General features: G+C 39.0%; 1 protein-coding gene across 2 annotated transcripts in view; it reads right to left on the bottom strand.

Moving 5' to 3' along the window:
- LOC145998812 (trehalose transporter 1-like protein) overlaps positions 1-19,185 on the bottom strand; it is a 48,457-nt gene extending 29,272 nt beyond the window's left edge. Inside the window, exon 1 of one of the 2 annotated variants that reach the window (XM_083135451.1) lies at positions 19,102-19,185. Coding sequence is in view for 1 of the 2 variants with exons in the window: in XM_083135450.1 (XP_082991576.1) it covers positions 8,648-8,664 (17 nt within the window). In the remaining variant the exon portion in view is untranslated. Of the gene's footprint in view, positions 1-8,647; positions 8,763-19,101 lie in introns of those variants that run through there. The other variant, XM_083135450.1, reaches the window with a different exon arrangement.

The raw sequence follows: 19,185 nt of genomic DNA, 5'->3' as shown, positions 1-19,185 counted from the left end.
TATTGAGCGAAACATCTTTTCTGCGTCTAGAGTTCGGTTTTGAGTTAAATGAGTGGTTATAGTGACGAACTCGTGCTCGGAACGTCGCTGTGAATTTATATATCTTCGGTATTTTCCTCAGTCACTTGAGAGAAATGCTGGGACAGTGCCTTTAATGTAGCCACGGATCATTTCCTTTGATACACTCGTGGTTGACCTATTGGCGTTTTTCCAGTACCGACCACCCATTGGTCTTCCAATACCAACCAAAAGGAATGGAGTACAAGATATGAAATGGTAGCTACGTTTAGGCCCATTCTATCTCTTTTCAGGTTTTGTTGACGATATTTCTTCTACACAAGAAAGCTCTAGAGATTTTGACAAACACGAGGAAGCAACAAACTGAGTGTAAAGTTTGAGCACAAACCGATTCACATATCAGGACAAGCATTGGTTGGGAACTCTGTCTAAACATGGCTACATACAAATCAACGTCTAAAAGTTTTAAATCTCTCCTTTGCTTGAATAAACATCTTACCACTAAGTTATCAATCATTTAACACGTTCAATCTCATAAAGAAGCGACTCGTCGGTACTAGGCAACAATTTTCTATACCCTGGAAATTGGAGGTCTTATCAATAACTTTATGAGATATCATAACCTGTCGGTAATAAAGCATAAATCCTTGCTGTAGATTACGGTTTTCACATTTGCGTTTTGTTCACACTAAGCGCATTAATGGCAACACAATTTACGGTTGGTACTGTACGACCTCCCCTTTCTACCTATTTCTTTGTTGTTACCATGTGCACGATCAGTAATATAGTGATGATCATAACTAATTTGAGTTTTGTTTTAAGTTCACTTTATGAACAGGTTAATCGTGAGTGGACCTATAGTTTGAATTGGGATCTGATCCGATGTGACTCCATCGTGATCTTGGGATACCTCGATTACAAAGCGTCGACATTACTACTACGTCATCATGAAGGCCTGATCGTAACTAATGTTACATGTTGTGCATATATATATATATATATATATATATATATATATATATATATATATATGTATATATACACTCCTTTTTTTGTTCTTGTTTTCTTTTCTCATTCGTGTCTTCTTTCTAATTATTCGACTTCAATATTCGCATAAAATTTATTTCTGCAAACATCAAGCAATAAGAAAACACTGCTATTTTTTGCTAATTGTAATTTCATTTCCCGGACTTTGACTTAAAGCAACCACTTACTTTGGCTGCCTCTGCTTATTGTGTTCAAAGTCTTGCTTCGCGACAGATAACATTGTAGCCCCAAGCACATGATAATATACGCCTTATCAGTTCCTGCATATTAAATAATGCAACATTTCACGTGCGAGTCACTGGGTATTTTCTGCATAAGTAACGTCTAGCGCTTGAAAGAGAAAAGCACAGACTGTAAATCAGAATGGGTTCGCACTTTTCAAGGTAACAACATCTTACCTAATGTTGGTATCTGTGATGTTGCTTTTTAATGTTCCCCTTAATATTCCCGACGCTTAATATGGATGTTGAATTGATATAAGGGACGAGAGAGCGTTATCCTGGGATTCGAACCTACTGCCCACGGTTGCCTACAATAAATTTTCCAAGAAAAGGAGGCAGAGGGTAAAATTTGAATTTGTGTTCTTGCTTGGGATATTTTGGCATCGGTCAAAAACAGCAAGCAACACGTATCGCATGTCACTTGAAGACTGTACCAATCAGTGGCGTGCTTAGGAATTTTGAAAGGCGCGGGTTACGATATTTTTATTTAGTAGTCAGTCCTCATTTTGCCATCTTTTCCTACCTTTAACGTTATTTTCTCTTAGGAATGCTGGGTGGAAGAACCCATCAACCCACTCTTGGGCACGCCGTTGGCACCAATCGAATGCAGGCCTGTGCGTCTTGACACGACGGTACGGCGTGAACCGTTGCTGCTGATTGGTTCGTTCCTAATTGACAAGTGTTACGTGTCGCTTGCCACTTCGCCATGAAATCTCAAGTTGGAAACTCAGGGAGATAGAAAGAACTATGAAAGAAACGGTAGAGAGTGAGATAACATAAGAGAATTAAATATAAAGAAAAATATAAAAGAAAAGAAAAAGAAGAAAATTAAGAATCAAGAGGAAAGAAAGGTAAATGAACAAGCAAGACTGAGAGGGGGAGAATTGAAATTAAGAGAAATTAATATGAGAGAGAGAGAGAAAAGAAATAGTTAAACAACAGAGAGAGAGGGAAAGAAAGAAATAAAGAAGCAGCAGAGAGAGAATGAAAGATAAAGAAGCAAAAGAGGGAGAGAGAGAGAGTAAAGAAAAATAATATAGAAGCAAGACAGCCAGAGAGAGAGAGAGAGAGAGAGAGAGAGAGAGAGAGAGAGAGAAAGAAGAAAGAGAAATAACAGGGAGAGAAAGAATACGAAGAAATTGAGACTGAATATGAACAAGAGAAAATGACCACGAACTAAATGACACTAAACCTGAGAAAAGATGATCGACAAAAAAAAGAATAAGAGAAAAGTAAGACGAGAAAAAATGTTGACAAATTTTCCTTATTCGTGAGGGTCAAGTGATCCCTTAGAGCAGTGGCGGCTCGTGGTGAACCAAAGTGGAGGGGCGACAGCTCATAAATTTGCTCTACTTGTAATGTGAGTTTAATTGATTAATTTCGTATATAACAGCCAACATGATAAGAAATTGATATATTCGTCTTTACTGGATATCATGCTTTGCACGTTTGCACATATTATGATAAATTAATAATTATTTAACAGTGATGCGAAGATTACGAAAGATGGAAGAAGAAATAGAGTTCTAACAGATTTAGTTGTTTGTTTTTTAACTTAACAGAGGGGAAAATTGATAAGCACAATGACGAATATTTACGTGCATTGAACGTGAAAATTTCTAGTAAAAGTGCTACACAAAAAACGTTTCCTGTCCAACATAACTAATTGATATATGAAATAGGGCAGCGAAGTAAATATCTCACTGGAAAGGTGATATCTGCGTTACCAGAAGCTCAAGCTCTACAGTAAAAACTTCAAACTTACCAGAAATCTTCTTCAGACATGCTTGTTCTAGATTCAAATTCGGTCTAGGCCGGCCTAGGTTTTTTATGTTTATTTTATTCATCTAGACTTCTGGGAGAAAAACTTCGCACCAACAAGTTCTCCACATAGCTCATCGCAACAAACGCACAACTACAGCACACTACCGAAAAAGCTTCACTTTTCCATGGAAAACGAAGAAACAACAAGCAAAGAGAATCGAGTATTCTCTTTGCAACAAGTGTCAATGCTATCGTCTTCCCATGCAGTCATTTTATTGCCTCGGGGTTGCCAGACAATTTTGCCAAATTTTCAGAAATTCGTAATACACAGGTTCCTGTAGCGGCTCTTGGTGAGTTTAGATGACTAGTTTCTAATTTATTTAACAGCCGGCTTGAAAAGAAATTGTGAAACTTTGTCACACTATCAGGGTTTTTTCAAAACGTGCTCATCAAAACATGTAATTAAATCTAATTTTGTGAGTAACACGAAGCTGTAGCCGACTTCCGTGGCTATAAAAAGCCATGGATCCTGGGTTCGAATCCCGGCCTGGACATGGGTGTTCTTTGTGAGTGCCCTTCCATAATTGAAGTATCACTTATCCTCATCGTCGTGATTACCGAAAAGTAGCAGAAAGCGACGGTAAATAACAAATATCAAGCACCTGTCTGTACTTTTTCAGTTACCGATATTTTCTTTCCTCATTGGAAATTGCATTATTTATTGCTCTATGGAATACAGAATGATTTCTTTCGACGGTTGGTAATTTTCTTTCTTACGTTAACTTCATTGCTTCTGGCAACTCTTCATTGTTTACCGTTCTCCGGAGAGAGGGCCAGTTTCGCCTAGGGGGTTGGTTTCGGACGACAAACCCTCCGTCCTCCCAGCCCATTCCCAGCCACAGATCCCGCGCGTGTTATTCCGCCAGTTCCCTCGCCTCTTACCCCTCGCGGCAGCGCCTGAAAATGCTCTACGTCTCGTAAGGTGGGAGGACGCCGCCCTGCCAGATTTCTCTCGAAGTTCCGTATTCCCCCGCACGGTGGCCTGCAAACTTCGCAATTGTCGCGGAAGAATGAATACAGAACCGACTAACCAACGATCTATAAGCAACGGAATATTTGTAATTCAGACAATGTAAAATATAATATATAAATGTTAAAGTAATGTTTGTTTACTTGTGATTACACACGGCAGTGCGGCGTCCGTATCGTCCTTATGAGCGGCCGCCCCTGCCTTAGAGATTACCTAAGGGCATCACTGACATCTTCTTTACATGCGTCAACTCTAGGATTGGCGAATCTCTGTGTTGTTTCGCTGTGTAGAAACGGATATCTCCCCCTGGGTTGAATAAGAAATCGATATTCCTTTGTACTTGTTCCTTCATCTACTTCATTAAATTCTACAATTCATTAACGTAGTGACTGAAAGAAGCTCAAATAGAAATAAATATATACACTCAGGGACACACACTCAGGATTTTCTACAAGGGTTCAAAATCGATGTTACGCCCTGAGATAAGATACATTGAAGTCAGCATGCCACCTACAGTAAGGAGGCTAATGAAATGATTGAAACAAAGTTACAATATCACATTGTTTGGAATTTCCTGCACCAAATCATGGTAAACTCAAAAGCCTTTAAAATATACAAACAATAACATCATCTAATTTCTCTATGGCACGACTACAAAAAAATAGAGATAAATAACAAAAAGAAAAATATGTGTTGAGGAAAGCGAACAGAAAAGGAAAGAATATGCAAGAAACTATAAGGAAAGGGGTTAATGAACTGAAGAGGAGAAAATATATGAGGAAACTACAAAGAAGAAAGTGATTGAAGAAGAAATGCAAGGGTGTAAGGTAGAAAGACTGCGTTGGAAAGGAAAACAGACGACCTCCGTGGCGGAATGATTAGCACGCTAGGAATTCCGGGTTCGAATCCCAGCCTGGGCATGGATCTTCTTTGTGAGCATCGCTTCATCGATTTCATCATATCATCACTCATCCCCATCGTCACAATTAGCCAAAAGTGGCAGAAAAGCGATGGTAAATAACACAAAGGAAGAAAGGAAAAACCGAGTAGAGGAACAACATAACAGAATAAAAATAAAAGGAAGATTACAAGAAAAAGAAAATAATGTAAGTACAGATAAAAACATGAGAGGAAAAAATATAATTACTAATCTTTTGTTAGAAATGAGGTATTACGATGTTCCTTTTGCACACATGAGTTACCCACAGCAGATTGGGCACAGAAACCCAAGCACCGGAGTTCGAACAACCAAAAAAGAATAAAGAAAAATTAAGTAAATATTAACCTATTGCGTTAAGACAATACTGAACACATTACTGCACTAACAAATCATAACGGTGAGGATGGGCTCCTGCAATTCATTGCTTGTAGTGATTTGTTGTTCCACGTTCCTGCCTGCAAAACTTATGAAAGTGTATCGTACATTGGGAGATGTATGTCTCTCTCCATAGTCATATCATTGAATCTCTTAACCCAGTTGACATCCTGCTTTCGTCACGTTCGTTTTGCTTTCGTTCCTTCTCTGCATCGAACCTTGAAAGCAAGTGACAAACGACTCTACTTCGTCAGCCAAGTTTGTTGGTTGTTTATTTTAGATTCCTGTATCTGTTACTGCACTCGAATATCAGACATTCTTTCATGTTCTCCGTATCCGGCTGTGGCTTGTTAGTGAAAGTCACGCGACGAAACACGTGCACGTACTGTTACAGTCACGGACACTTCTCAGTTGCAACTGTCCCATTGAAACTCAATGAGATTGTTGCAACACAGAAGTGTCCGTGACTGTACGTAGTGCATTCAGAGAAAAGGACTCACATTAAAAGTAATTGTACGGTAGTTATGTTGCTGTGTATAGCAGAGTCGGACTGGCCCACCAGTAAGTCGGTAGTCTTCTAAAAACAAACATTTGTCCCTTCTTATTCCCAGGGCTGTGGTCGAGGGTATACGGTGGTATACTCCGTAAATCCTCCGATTAACCTTAAGCAATAGGATATAACTTCTGCTACAATGAGCTTACTTTCTACTTTCCTTTCGCTTATTACTTCTGTATGTAATTCGGATATTACTTCAGTGAGCTTACTACCACAGAAAAACGTATTTGAGTTTATCTGCGTTATTACTGTGAAATTCTTCTCGTTTCACGTGATCGAGAAGGTTTAGGCCAAGCATGGGTATATGATCATCATTAGTATTCTATCATCAATGGCATTTATTTTTGCGCAAGTTAAATGATTTCGTCCGTATATTTAATGGAAACATTTGTGTTTGTATTTTTGTTCTTTAGCTTCTCTTTTCAGGAACGATCCGGGACCCATGGTGTAAACACACATAAATTCTGGCTTTCTACCCACTTGATCTTCATATCAGATTAGAAACTTTCCTTGAAGTACACATAGCACTTTTATATTAACTGTAAAAAATTACAGATCATTTCCAGTCAAACTTTGCAAGAATAGAAGTCTTTGACCTAAAGACGGGAAGTTAACCTCTTTCGAAACTGTAAACTAATTCTTTGACCTTGAGATTAGATTTAGTGTCGCAAGAAGGTTATAAGATACCATAGTAACATCCCGTTTAAAAATATTGCGAAATGTTTTTGTTCTTTTTCACCTATCGGTTTCCACAGGCCAAGTAGCATGTGATATAGAATATATTTCTCAAGTAACTCGGATTTTGTGTTTATTTTTATAAGAAGTTAATTTTAACCGTGCTGGTGAATTTATGCCTTATTAACATTGATCCACATATACGCACAATACTCCCATGGACTTCGTTCTGCCGGTATACGAGTGTAACTTCCTGATGTTTAAATTTTTAAAGTAAATAAGACACTTCTTAACTGCATTGTATGCAAACAGGTATACAGTTACAAACCTTTAGGTTCGAACGCAATAAATTTAAATTAACGAGGCGTCAACCCTTCAAGGGTCAAGAACTTCCAAGGGCTTTTTTTTCTGGTCTCTCTGTTATGTAGCTTTGAATAGCAGTAGCGTCCCGATTCCTCGTTGACACAGAAAATCTGTATTTTAACCGGGAACCAAGTCCGGAAGGCGCTGTCACCAAGAATGAGAGCCTAACCATTACGCACATTCGAAACTTTTAGAATATACGCGACATCATATTTGAGGGAAATCACAAAAGTTGCAGCCGCGGTCCAGTCGGTAGGGTTCGAGTCCAGGGGTGATTTCATGTGGAAAAATTTCTCTTCATGTCACTGCATGTCTGGGGTTCACGCTGCTTCTCATGACCGAGAACGAGTATGCGTGCAGCCCTGCCTCCAAATCTCAATACGTTCCTTGATGGCAATGGGGAAAGTTTTGCCCTTTTTGCAACCCGTAAAAAGAGAAAAACAAAGAAATGAATGAAAGAAAAATATGTTGTACTGTACAATTAGCACAAACATGTATGAACTTCCAACTTTGAGTCAATCATTATAGAGTTTCTTGAGCCCTGGCGTCGGTAGCTGGGGGTGGGGAGGGGGTAGGTCATCACCCAATAATCCAGAAAAAATTATGCACACATACAATGATGCGTGTGTCTTTGAGCGTGAATGCTCAACCGCTGTGTATTCTATAGGTATTAATTAATAACCCACGATGAGAATGGAAGATGAATAGATAAAACTAATGAAGAGACGCTCACACCTGAGCCAGAACTCGAACCTGGAAACCTTCAGTGGCAATATTGCGAGTAGACTACACAACGCACTCGGCAATCGAGGCGCAAATAACTCACTTGAAAATGGGCACAAAGACATAAAAAAAAATTTCCATGCACCTTGAAAACAAAATTCTTGTCAGCCGCACAGAAAGGTGGACCTACGTACTTTTATTTGTATTGTATCTATCCGTTACTGTTCGTGAGATAGCGACAAATTATGGTTGTTAAGTATTGATCAGCATTAAGAAAGGTATGGTGTAAGGAGTGACCGTAAAGAAGATATCCAAATGTCAACCTCTCTTCCACGAGTACACTCTGGACTGCATTTTGCAGACTAACGAGGCTCTGGCGTCCGGACTCACAGCTAGTATAATCCTCTGTGGGGCTCATGTTGTGTTGTTCATGTGTGTTTTTGATTGTTCCTTCATCCATTTCATCTTATCACCATTTATCTTCATCTCCGCGATTAGCTAATAGTGGCAGAAAAAGTGAAGTAAAATAAAACAAATCAATCTATCACAAGGAAAGGTAAGAATGATTGCCATGAACGGACGAGCTCCCTCCATTGTCAATGTCGACTAAACATCTCCCTACCAATGGTCCTGGGTTCGAGTTTCGGCCTCAGAATGGGTGTTCATCTGTATCTTCATCAATTTAATCTATTCATCATTCATTCTGCCTTAACAGGCAGAAACCCGACATAAAAAAAATCGGAACATTGACATTGTACTTTCTCCGGCTATCTTGATCAGCGCCCTAAAATACACAATACGGACCAAAAATTAACATTTTTTTACAGCATGCTTCCACATTTTCCTCTTTCTGAACTTGACTAAAGCATGACATTGCTAGCCCCAAAGCGCGGCGTTGACAGCCGGTTGAGGCATGACAAAGAGTCGCAACATACCTGGCGTCTGCAGCCATCTTCCTCCCGTTGTTGGGACGGGAGAGTGTTGCCAGGAAGCTCCTGTGCCCAGAGACCCAGCATCCGAGCCGCGACCAGTCAAAGTGCCAAAGATTCTGGTAGGACGCCAAGATAAGCGGCTGCAACGAACACGCGACAGGGCCCAAGGCTACGGCGATGTATGGGTGATAAGAGATGATGCACGTGCTTTGTTCTTCAGGAATCTTTGTCTCTCATTCAAGCTCCACTCTCCATGTTGTGCATTCGCTTTCAGTTCGTTTTAGCTTTCCGCAAAGACTCAATCGCATCCCCCCCTCTTTTGAAAACTGGCAAAGTTTACGTTTTTAGTTCACTTTGTCAGCATACCATGGCCGTCGGGAGAGGGGGGTCGTAGACCCCTCCTGGAAATTAGCATAGTTTATTTCAAGTTCCAAAAAAAGGAGACAAATTCTTAATTCTTATTATTGATAATAGAAATAAAGTTAAATTAGTTTGTATTCTAGGAGAATGACCAAATTAAAACATAACCAGGCTATGTTTTTGGTTTTAATCAAAAGAATAAGCGGTTCCACAATTTCCAAAATTCCAAAAATTAGAGTTTTATGTGAGAGATCAAACAACATAAACTTTATGACTAAAATTTGCCTCTAACTTTTAAAGCTTTTCCTTCAACGAAATATTTAAAGTTATTAAAACAAACATAATAACTATTCGGCATTTCACCAACTGTATGCAATGTAAAACGATAATGAAAAATAGTTGAGTTTGATATTCACTCATCTAGTGGATCGACTAGAAAAGTTTCTCCTAAGATATAATAATAATAATAAATTTGGAATGAAATTGGTTTATTTTTATTAGATTGTTACTACTGTTTAAATATTATTATTAAATTATACGTTAAATAGTAGACTAATTATTGGACAATAATAACCATAACCATGATAATAATAATAATTATTATGATTAAAATTTTACAAATGCCCCCCCCCCCCACACGCACACACAAATTTTCTGGCCACACCCATGGCGCATACAGTCTAGACTGAACTGGATCTACAATTGCCTTCAACGGTTTCATCGTTCGAGCCCTGGCCTGGACATAGGTGTTTCCTTGTCCCTGTCCATCATATAATTACCATGCCATCCTCATCGTAATGATTATCCAAAAAACAGGAAAAAATCGACGTAAAATAGGAATAGTTAAATGCATGAGTTAACTGTATATTTTAATGAAGTTTTAAAAAGTTGTGTAAAGTAAAATATGACCGCAAGGGTCATACCTTGTTCTACAATAGCAAGTACTATATTTGCCCCTCGTGTAGCATTATGGTATCAGAAGCAGCGGCGTATACTGAGTCCGAGATCTGGGCTATCTCACCATGTCACGTGGTAGGCTATGCATAGAAGTAAGTTTACAAACTCCTAAGAAATGAGTTTGCCAACTCATAAGAAACCAGGTTGCCAACTCATAAGAAAACAGATTGCCAACTCATAGAAAATCAGGTTGCCAACTCATAGGAAATCAGGTTACCAACTCATAATAAATCAGGTTGCCAACTCCATAATCACAATCATCATCTCACTGATATGAATAATTGTATTTACAATTTCTGATCGATTTCTCTCCTGTATTTTATTCTCTAGACTTCAGGCTTCGCGGATAGCCTAGCTAGCCTAGAATATACGCTCCTGATCAGAATGGGATAATGTAGTTACTGCTTTTTTGGGGAGGCAGTGCATTTTGCATAACAAAAAAATATTTATTTCCAAATTTAATGAATTCTTGCATTGGGAAATTAAAGTGTGGTCTGTGAGGTGTTTGTGCAAGTCCAGGTAAGTAAAATAAAAGAAGCCATAGACAAACACCTAGAGCAAAGAGAAGATGAGAAATGTTTGAGTGAGAGAGAAACAGAGAGCGTAAAAGGAATAAAGAAGAAGACGGCCAGAGCAATAGAGAGGGAGAGAGAGAGAGAGTAATAAATAAGGCAGACAGAGAGTGAGGAATAAAGAAGACATGCATAGAGAGAGAGAGATAAAAAAGAAACAGGTAGAGAGAGAGAGAGGAAGAAATAGGAATAAAGAAGACAGAGAGAAGGTGTAAGAGGGAAAGGGAAAGATGGAAAATAAAGATGCAGAAAACGCACAGAGAGAGGTGTGAAAAAGGAATTGTATCGGTAACAGTAAATGTGTAACTATAACTGAGTTACTTTTCGAGCGACGTAACAACAATTGTACAGTCACCGGCAATACAAGTGGGACAGTTAGATCCTGAAATATTCACTTCCCTGCAAAGTGTTATGTGTGTTGCCTAACTCTACGGCAATGAGTGGATTTCAATAGCAAATTTTCAATGGCATCTTCTACTAACGCCGTAGTTAGGCAACACACACAACGTTTTGCGGAGAAGTGAATATTTCAGGCTCTAGGTGTTCCCTTTTTATTGTACTGTACTGTAACTTGGATACTTTCAAAGAACTCCAGTTTAGCCGAATGGTTAACTCTCTTGCCTTTGGTGTGAGCGGTTTCGAATTCTATCCGCTGCGAGAGCTGCAAAATTTCGGTGTCGACCCAACATTGGCTATACTTGAATGCAACAGTAAGCGTCTCTGGTAACAAAAACCAGAAAACAGCGACGATGGGACTCAGACTGACCACGTGCGCAATGAAAAGCAGCTTGACAGGCTACAAAGAGCTGTTGGGCCAGAGAGATTAGATTATTTTAGACTTTCCAAAGAACCAGTGAGGTGATCGAAGGGGGCTGGTGGGGAAACCTCACTTTGACCAGTAGTTCTAAAAAAAACAACGTCGAAGTCAGAAAAAGATGGCAAAATTAGGACTGGCTACTAAAAAAGTATATGTAACCCCTTCTCTTTTCGAAAATTCTGGGCACACCACTGGTCACAGCTAAACGAGGATTGTTGGGTCACCTTAACACTGGCCTCTCTATAGAATAAAAATAGACTGACGGTGTGGTGTGTCTTCTTGAACGTAACGTAACAAGAAGAGTGGCATTCCTGTCTTCCTCAATACCAAAATCAATGAACACGTAGGTCGTGTTCCACTTGGGCCTCCGAAAATCAATGTTACTTTCTACACGGTGTTCGTGTCTTCGGTGAAACACGTGGCTTCTTCCCAACATTCAGGTAGAGCGGTAAACCAGGCAGTAAATCGCCATGGGATGGAGTTCGTGTGGAATCGCCAAGTTCGCAATGGTGCTTTGAAAATTTTAGTAAGTAAAAGATGCAACGGCGACAGGTTCTCGAAAACCGGGACAAAAGTTGAAAAGAACGCCCTCTAAGTTTGAACCTGGACCTCAAACACTTCCGATTAATGTTATCTTATACCCCTATCAAGATTTGATTGGTTATTCCAAAATGAAGGAAGACCTCCCCGATCGTCGCCTTGCAATCAAGGGGTCCCGAGTTCGATTCCCGGTGGAGGCACATAGTGGTTCGGATCCCACTTTAAACTATAGGTCCAGTCCCGATTAGCCTTATTGTGCATAAAGTGGACTTAAAACAACAACTCAATCAATCAATCCAAAATGAAATGCTTATCCTCTAATGGGTATACATACGCTACATCTGGATGGGTGTTCGCCGTGGCGCAGGAACATTTTTGATTTGAGAGGGTGCAAAATTAACTTTAAAAAAGAAATCTCGTATGAGCTTTCAGGGCTAATCAGGGTTGGATCTACAGTTTTTTATTGATTCATTTGGCTTATTTTACTTCGTTATTTTGCTACTTTATTGATAATCGCGAAGATGAGGATGAATGATGATAAGATGAAACGGGTGAAGGGACAATCAAAACATAGATGGACAGCTCACAACATAAATGTTCCAGCTGTGAGTACAGACGCCAGATGCTCGTTGGCTTGCAAGACTGCAGTTACCGGGGTGGGGTGTGCTACGGGGTGACATTTAAGTGCCTTCAGAAGGTCATCCCTTTTATTTCTGTACCTACAGTTTAAATTGGCATCCGGACCATGTGCCTCCACCGGATGTCGAAACCTACTTTACCACTACGCCATCGAGAAGTAATTTAGAAAAATCTCGTGTATGTGAGAGACGGTGAGAAGGAAGAAAAATTACACGGTATTTTAATCAAATTTCCGAAATCTGTGTACTTTAACTACTCGTAAACTGTGCATTTGTAGTTAATGTGGGCGAAAACATCTTTCATATTACTAATTCTAGTTCTACGAAAAACAACTAATTGCACTTCTCAAATAAATGTACAAGGAGTAGTATATGTATTGTATCCCCTCCTAATCTTTGTTCCTGGGCCACTGGGCGTATGTGTGTGTTATACGTACAGTCTGTCAAGATGGCCTCGCTTCTTTTTTTAGATGACACGCGGACTAACATCTGAAACTATTAAGGTGTGTCAATCTTCACCCTGATAAGATGCATGAACGTGGAGGATAGTTGCGGTAAAATCAGGAACGTCGTTAGGGAGGTAGGGGACATAGGCCCCTTCGAAACTTCCGCGTACCGCACAAAATTTTATAAAACTTACTTTAATATTACAATATCCTATAAATTATTTGTTTAGAAAACTTTACTTGTAGATCACAATGTGTTTTACCTTTGTAATGAATGAATTTATTTTACTTCGCCTGTCTTTACCCTTTTAACTATTTTACCACACACACACACACACACATATATATATATATACAGGGCTCGAAAAATCCCGGTCGCCAGGTCGCCATGGCGACTGTGATCTTATGCTGTAATATGTACGAAATTTTGATGATTCTAAGTTCAAATTGCAGTAGAGCGTAAGTTAGCAAATTATTATTTTTTATCAACGTTGTGAACATTCCATAGAGTCAGTAACAATTGCTTTCCCTTTGTCCCCCAACACCCCATTTCCTGCTTTCTCAAATAATTTAGCGACGTTTTGAATACCGTGATGCTCAGCATCTTATACAGAGTGTTTCAAAAATCGCACAACCCAAACTTTGGAAATGTATATCGTGAAAACCCGAAGTTATATTTACACCGGGTTTTCTGCATTATAAAGCCTCATCCATTGAGATATTTTTCAACGCTTAAAATTATCAGTTCACTCCATACAGAAAATTATATAAATTAATAACTGACGGAAAGCAACATTCTAATTTTTCCAGAAATGAACAGTGCGTGTGCATTGCTGAAGATTATTTTACTACTCATTCTTACACTCATGTGCAAGAGGTTTTCCAATAAAAATGCCCTGCTTCTGCTGTACCTCACAAAGCAATTGTTCTAAAACCAGTCAAACACCAACATATGATCCCACAATTTTTTAAGAGTTGGTATTTTTTTGTTGAAAATCAGTTCTCATATGTTTCCAGCAAATTAACAATGTTTTTTTTTAAATAATGTAATTGCCTTTATTTAGTTAAAGGTTAACATACATTTATGAACCCAGTGATAGCCTACAAAATTAGTTTAGTGCAGAAAACGCTGTGTAAATATCTCTTACGATTTTCATGATATACATTTTCAAAGTTTGGATTGCGCGACTTTTGAAACATACTGTAGTATGCACAATTGGTAATAGGTGGTTTCCTGGCGCCTAATATTCAGAGCTGGCGCCTAAGCTTTGAAGAAAATTTTTTACAGTGTGTGTATATATATATATATAATATATATATACAGTGTGTACAAAAAGAATATCCTAGTTTTAAATTGTTATAACTTCTTGTAGAATACGTGAACAGTGTTCATTCAGTGTTCATTCATGACTTGAATGTTTGAAATTTTGTTGGTGTTTATTAGTTCTCCGTTTTCCAGGTTGGCGGCGCTGGCGTAGCAAAGGAATAGAATAGGCGAGATGGCGAGCCCAGAGCAGAAGCCCTTCTGTGTTCTGAAACTTTGCGAAATATGAATCAGTGATATCTGTGCAGCGTGCTTTCCGTGCGAAGTTCCATGTTGAAGCTCCACTTGCGAAGAACATAAGACGTTGGTATAAGACGAATACGAACAGTTGTAACCTCAATCACTACAGACATGCTTGTTAGAGTGTGGGAAGAGCTGTCTTATCGTTTGGATGTATACCGGGTCACAAAAGGGTCACACATTGAACATTTGTTAACCAAAAAAACTGTGAGTGTTACTCTTTCGTTTAATATATATATATATATATATATATATATATATATATATATATATATCATTGTTGTACGCCAAATATGTATGAAATAACAAAGGTTCAAAACTAGGACATTCTTTTTTGTACACCCGGTGTATATATATACGTACATATACATTTAAATGGCACATACATTATGTATGTATTATGTAAAGAATATTATGAATACATAGAAAACAGTATATAATTTATAACATACATAAGATTTGATTTGTTTGTTTTAAGATACAGATAAGCTAATGGAGACTGGAACCACAGTTCAAAGTGGAATCAGACCCACTATATGTCTCAACGAGGTATCGAACTCGGGACTCCTTGATTATAAAGCGACAACGTTACCACTTCGTCATCGGTGTGTACAAACACACACATAGTGCTAATTTTCTAGTGGTACGAAACGGTACGCCATAGCGCCACCTTTTCAAAGATGAATTTAAATTGATATATCACTTTAACGAAAGGAGTGTGTGTATGTGTCAACATCCCCCTTCCCCCCCATCCCAGCCTCAAATACATAATCCTAGCTACGTCCCTGGTGAAGCCATAAGCGTTTCGAGACTAGCAAGGGGGTCAGGCTTGATCCGGTATACGTTAAGTCGCTGCTGTACTTGTGCATGCGTCACTCGTACTTGTCGTAATTTTCTCGTGCATCATAAGGACCCCCGAATGCAACAGAAGACGTCACGGTCGCTCGTTCGGATTCGTCGGGCGCCTCGGATTTCCAATTGAAGTGGCGGAAATGTCAGTCAGGGAAGGAGGCCCTTAATCATATCTCCTGAAAAGATTGAGATTCTCTTGAAGGAACACGTGGACGGATATCCATTCGCTTTATCAGTACTGCACGTGTGTCGAAATTGGGTTACTTATACCTTACCGGTGAATTTACAGCCTTTGTTAAGTTACTTTGCTCAAGTTGCAGTTACTCTTTCTGAAATTTAATTTGGTTACAGTTAACAATAAGTTATCTTTCTTTATTCTATATTACCTCTAATTTGAGTTTGAGTTCGTTTTAAGTCCACTTTATACACATGTAGGCTAATCGGGACTGGACCTATCGAAGCTGGGCCCTCTTGATTACAAGGGGATGACGTTACCTGTATGCTGTCGGCGGGAAACGTGTTGCATGTATGAACTGCAAGAGTTGGATACCCGGTGGAGGCACATGGCACAGTGGTTCAGATCCCCCTTTAAACTATAGGTCCAGCCTTCCTGTGCATAAAGTGGACTTAAAACAACAAATCAATCAATCAATCTGTTAAATTTCCTGTTTTCACAAACTACTTATTCCACCCAATCGCGGTTCCTTTCTAGAGGATGCCAAGGAGCCTTCAATTAAAAAAATACATACTTCTTTAAAATTAGACATTTTCACATTAACATTTAACAATCGATACTGAGCTCATTTTCTGAAGACACTAATGTCAACGCAACGTTGTTATAACTACATCAATCAATGCATATTAACAAAAGCCTGTCGACTGGAGTCCGAGTAGTTACCGTACTGGTTACCTTTATCGTACTGTAATTACAGAGTACTGGGTTCGATACCGAGTGGTGGCACATACCGGTGGATAATAAAGCATTATAAACTCTAAGCCTATACGCTATAATACGCATAAATCGGGGTTAAAAAACTTTCCCTAATTTTGTAATTATATCTGTGGTGAAACCTCCCATAATAAAGTTCCAATTTACATGAGGCTATAGGCATGGCAATTTGCTTTAGTTCAAGGGTTTTAGTAGTGTGTGGTGAGCCTTATTTCTGTTATGAGTTTACGCCACTCAACAATTTTCAGCGACTTGTTAGAGTTCGTATCGCTAAAGAAAATCGCCTTTTGAGGACAGTTTTCCTCACCCTTGTAAAGGATGTGTTTTCTTCACCCTAACGAAGGGTGTGCTTTTCCTCCCTTTTGAGATAGAGGTACGAGTATCCTCACCCTACTTTGAGGAGTTCTATACCAATCGTGTTGATGTACCAGTGGAATTTTAAAAGACGGTGTATCTTTCATAATTCAAATGTTGCAAGAGTCACAACTTGTCAATCAGCAGAACACTTGCATACACAGCCTTGGTTACTGGGCAATTGTATCAAGCGGAATTCTTGTTTACTTCATGTGACATTACATTTTATCAGAGTGACGTTTTTTGTGTCATTAGAATGTATTTGCATCATAGCGGAGAAAGATTATCGTTTCTTTTAGGAAGATGTGCGCAACAACAACTAAATAGAACTGTTGCCTAACATAACGTTAGTGCCAAGTTAATTACTGCAGATTCAGTGCCCTCTGCTCTCATATGTTTCAAGTAGATATTGCCTAGATTTGGGATGAAACCCTGGTATAATTAGACTACTGCCATGGGAACTGATCAAAAAATTGAAGCTTCTTTTCAATCATGCACCTAGTATGTTGGGTTAAGGCAAAAATAAGAACAAACTTATTATAGCATTAGGGGCGTTCGGATTGATGCTTTTTGTTATGTAAATTGTTTATCCCAATTTCTTCATTTCTATATTCATTCCCGACTTGAGGTAGAAAAGTCGCCCCACTCATTTTTATTTTTGTTATTTAACGCCGCATTTCTGTCACTTTGGGTATTCGCAACGATGAGGATGGGTGATGCTAAGATTAAATTAATGTAGGGACACTCATCCATGTCCACGCCGAGACTCGACCCTGGGAACTTAAGAGTCGACTTAAAGAGCTGGGTCACCGAGCCGACCAATTCTGCATAATTCTGCAAAGGGTACACTTGTTCTCTACCATCGTTATTGCCTTTTCATTATCAAGCATTTGCATGTGAGAGCGATATTAGGTACTAGCAGCTATAACTGCGAGGGTTTTTTTTTGCCAAGAAATGAGCTAAAACTGCTATTATTTTTGCAAAGGAAAATTTGAATTTACTTCTATCAAATTTATTTTAAAAATATTGAAATGCAAGTAATAGTAATAATAATAAAGCTCTGGTAGAATGGATTCCGAAATGACTAGAGGAATTCCTCAGGCTCTGTCATTTTGCTTTATACAATGCGATGTTCAAAAGTTGAAACAAAACAGCAAAACATTTAACAACTTCTGCACCATCATTGTAATCCTATTTCTTAAAAGTAAATTGTAAGCGAAAATGCATGAAAAAGTGTTGAACAATTTGCCTGGGCACGGCTTCTCGTTAATGTAGTATCTAACGCTGCGGTAAAAAGGAAGTTCCGTGTTCGATTCCCGGCAGAGCCACATAGCACAGTGAAGTTCCGGTCAACCTTAAACTGAACTACATCCAGTTCCGATTAACCTTTATGAGCATAATAAGTGGAGTTTTTAAAAAAATGTTTGCTCAAGTGTATGCATTCCTCTCTTCTACATTCGCGAAAATAATTTAAATGGATGGGTGTCTTTCATTAGACTTAGGAAATAACTGGGCCCATACTTTGTAAAACCGTGCTCGTCACAGATACAAAATATTTTGTTTAAAATTATTTATCCATAGTAAACGTGAATTACGAATGCAAGCTATCGAATAGTGCCTTTTTCGACTGCACTTTGCTCGACCAAGTTTCATATTCCGAGTACCACTCCCCCACAGAGGCGACACACTAAATAACGTGAACTCTGATATTACAGAAGCACATTAAACCATAGTAAAGTTAATCGTAATCATGGATGTCCGAAAGGGGGAGCAAGGGAGGCAAGCTCCCCACTGGAAAATGAATGTCAAACTAAAATTACATATTTCACATATATAATTTGATTTCAGTCATCAATTGGGCGTTGTAGGAACATGATAACTTCAAAATGAATGAGTGTTTATGGAGGAGGCAACATTATTATGGTAGAAAATATACCTCATCCCCCTGGAAAAATTGCCTTGCTCGCCGCTCCCTGGAAAAAAAAAACCTGCTTTGTAATGAGTTTAATAGCATGTGAGTGTGTCTCACTGAATATGTGAGTGAAGAGTGTCCAACTCCGATAGTATTGTCATACTCCCCGCTTGAATTATTGTGAGAAATCTTAACCGATCTCCGTGTCAGAGTGGTTAGCACAGCGCGCGTTTACGTGTTCGATTCCCGGCCTAGGCACGGGCGTTCTTTGTAAGTGTCCCTTCATCAATTTCATCATATCATCCTCGTCGTCGCAATTAGCGAAAAGTGGTATAAAAGCGACGCTAAATAAAAAAAATCAAACATTGTGAAAAATTTTGTGCATCATAAAAGTATACACGTCTCGCTCGAAAGAGCGCGGTAAAAGGATCAGGCTTGTGAAATAAATGTTATTTAAAAAGCGGTTGCTAACGTCTGATAAGCTCTAGTACCTTACCCCTGTCCTAGTTTATCGATGCGGCCCGAGTATGCGAGTGAAGAGTGTCCAACGTCGTCCACTAGGTGTCGCGTCCGCTGCCCA

This window comes from Lepisma saccharinum, chromosome 14 (genome assembly GCF_977018435.1).
Source record: "Lepisma saccharinum chromosome 14, izLepSacc3.1, whole genome shotgun sequence".
In the NCBI taxonomy this organism is placed as follows: domain Eukaryota; kingdom Metazoa; phylum Arthropoda; class Insecta; order Zygentoma; family Lepismatidae; genus Lepisma; species Lepisma saccharinum.
Note: the sequence above shows the minus strand (reverse complement) of the source record. Positions and strands in the feature narration are given on the sequence as shown.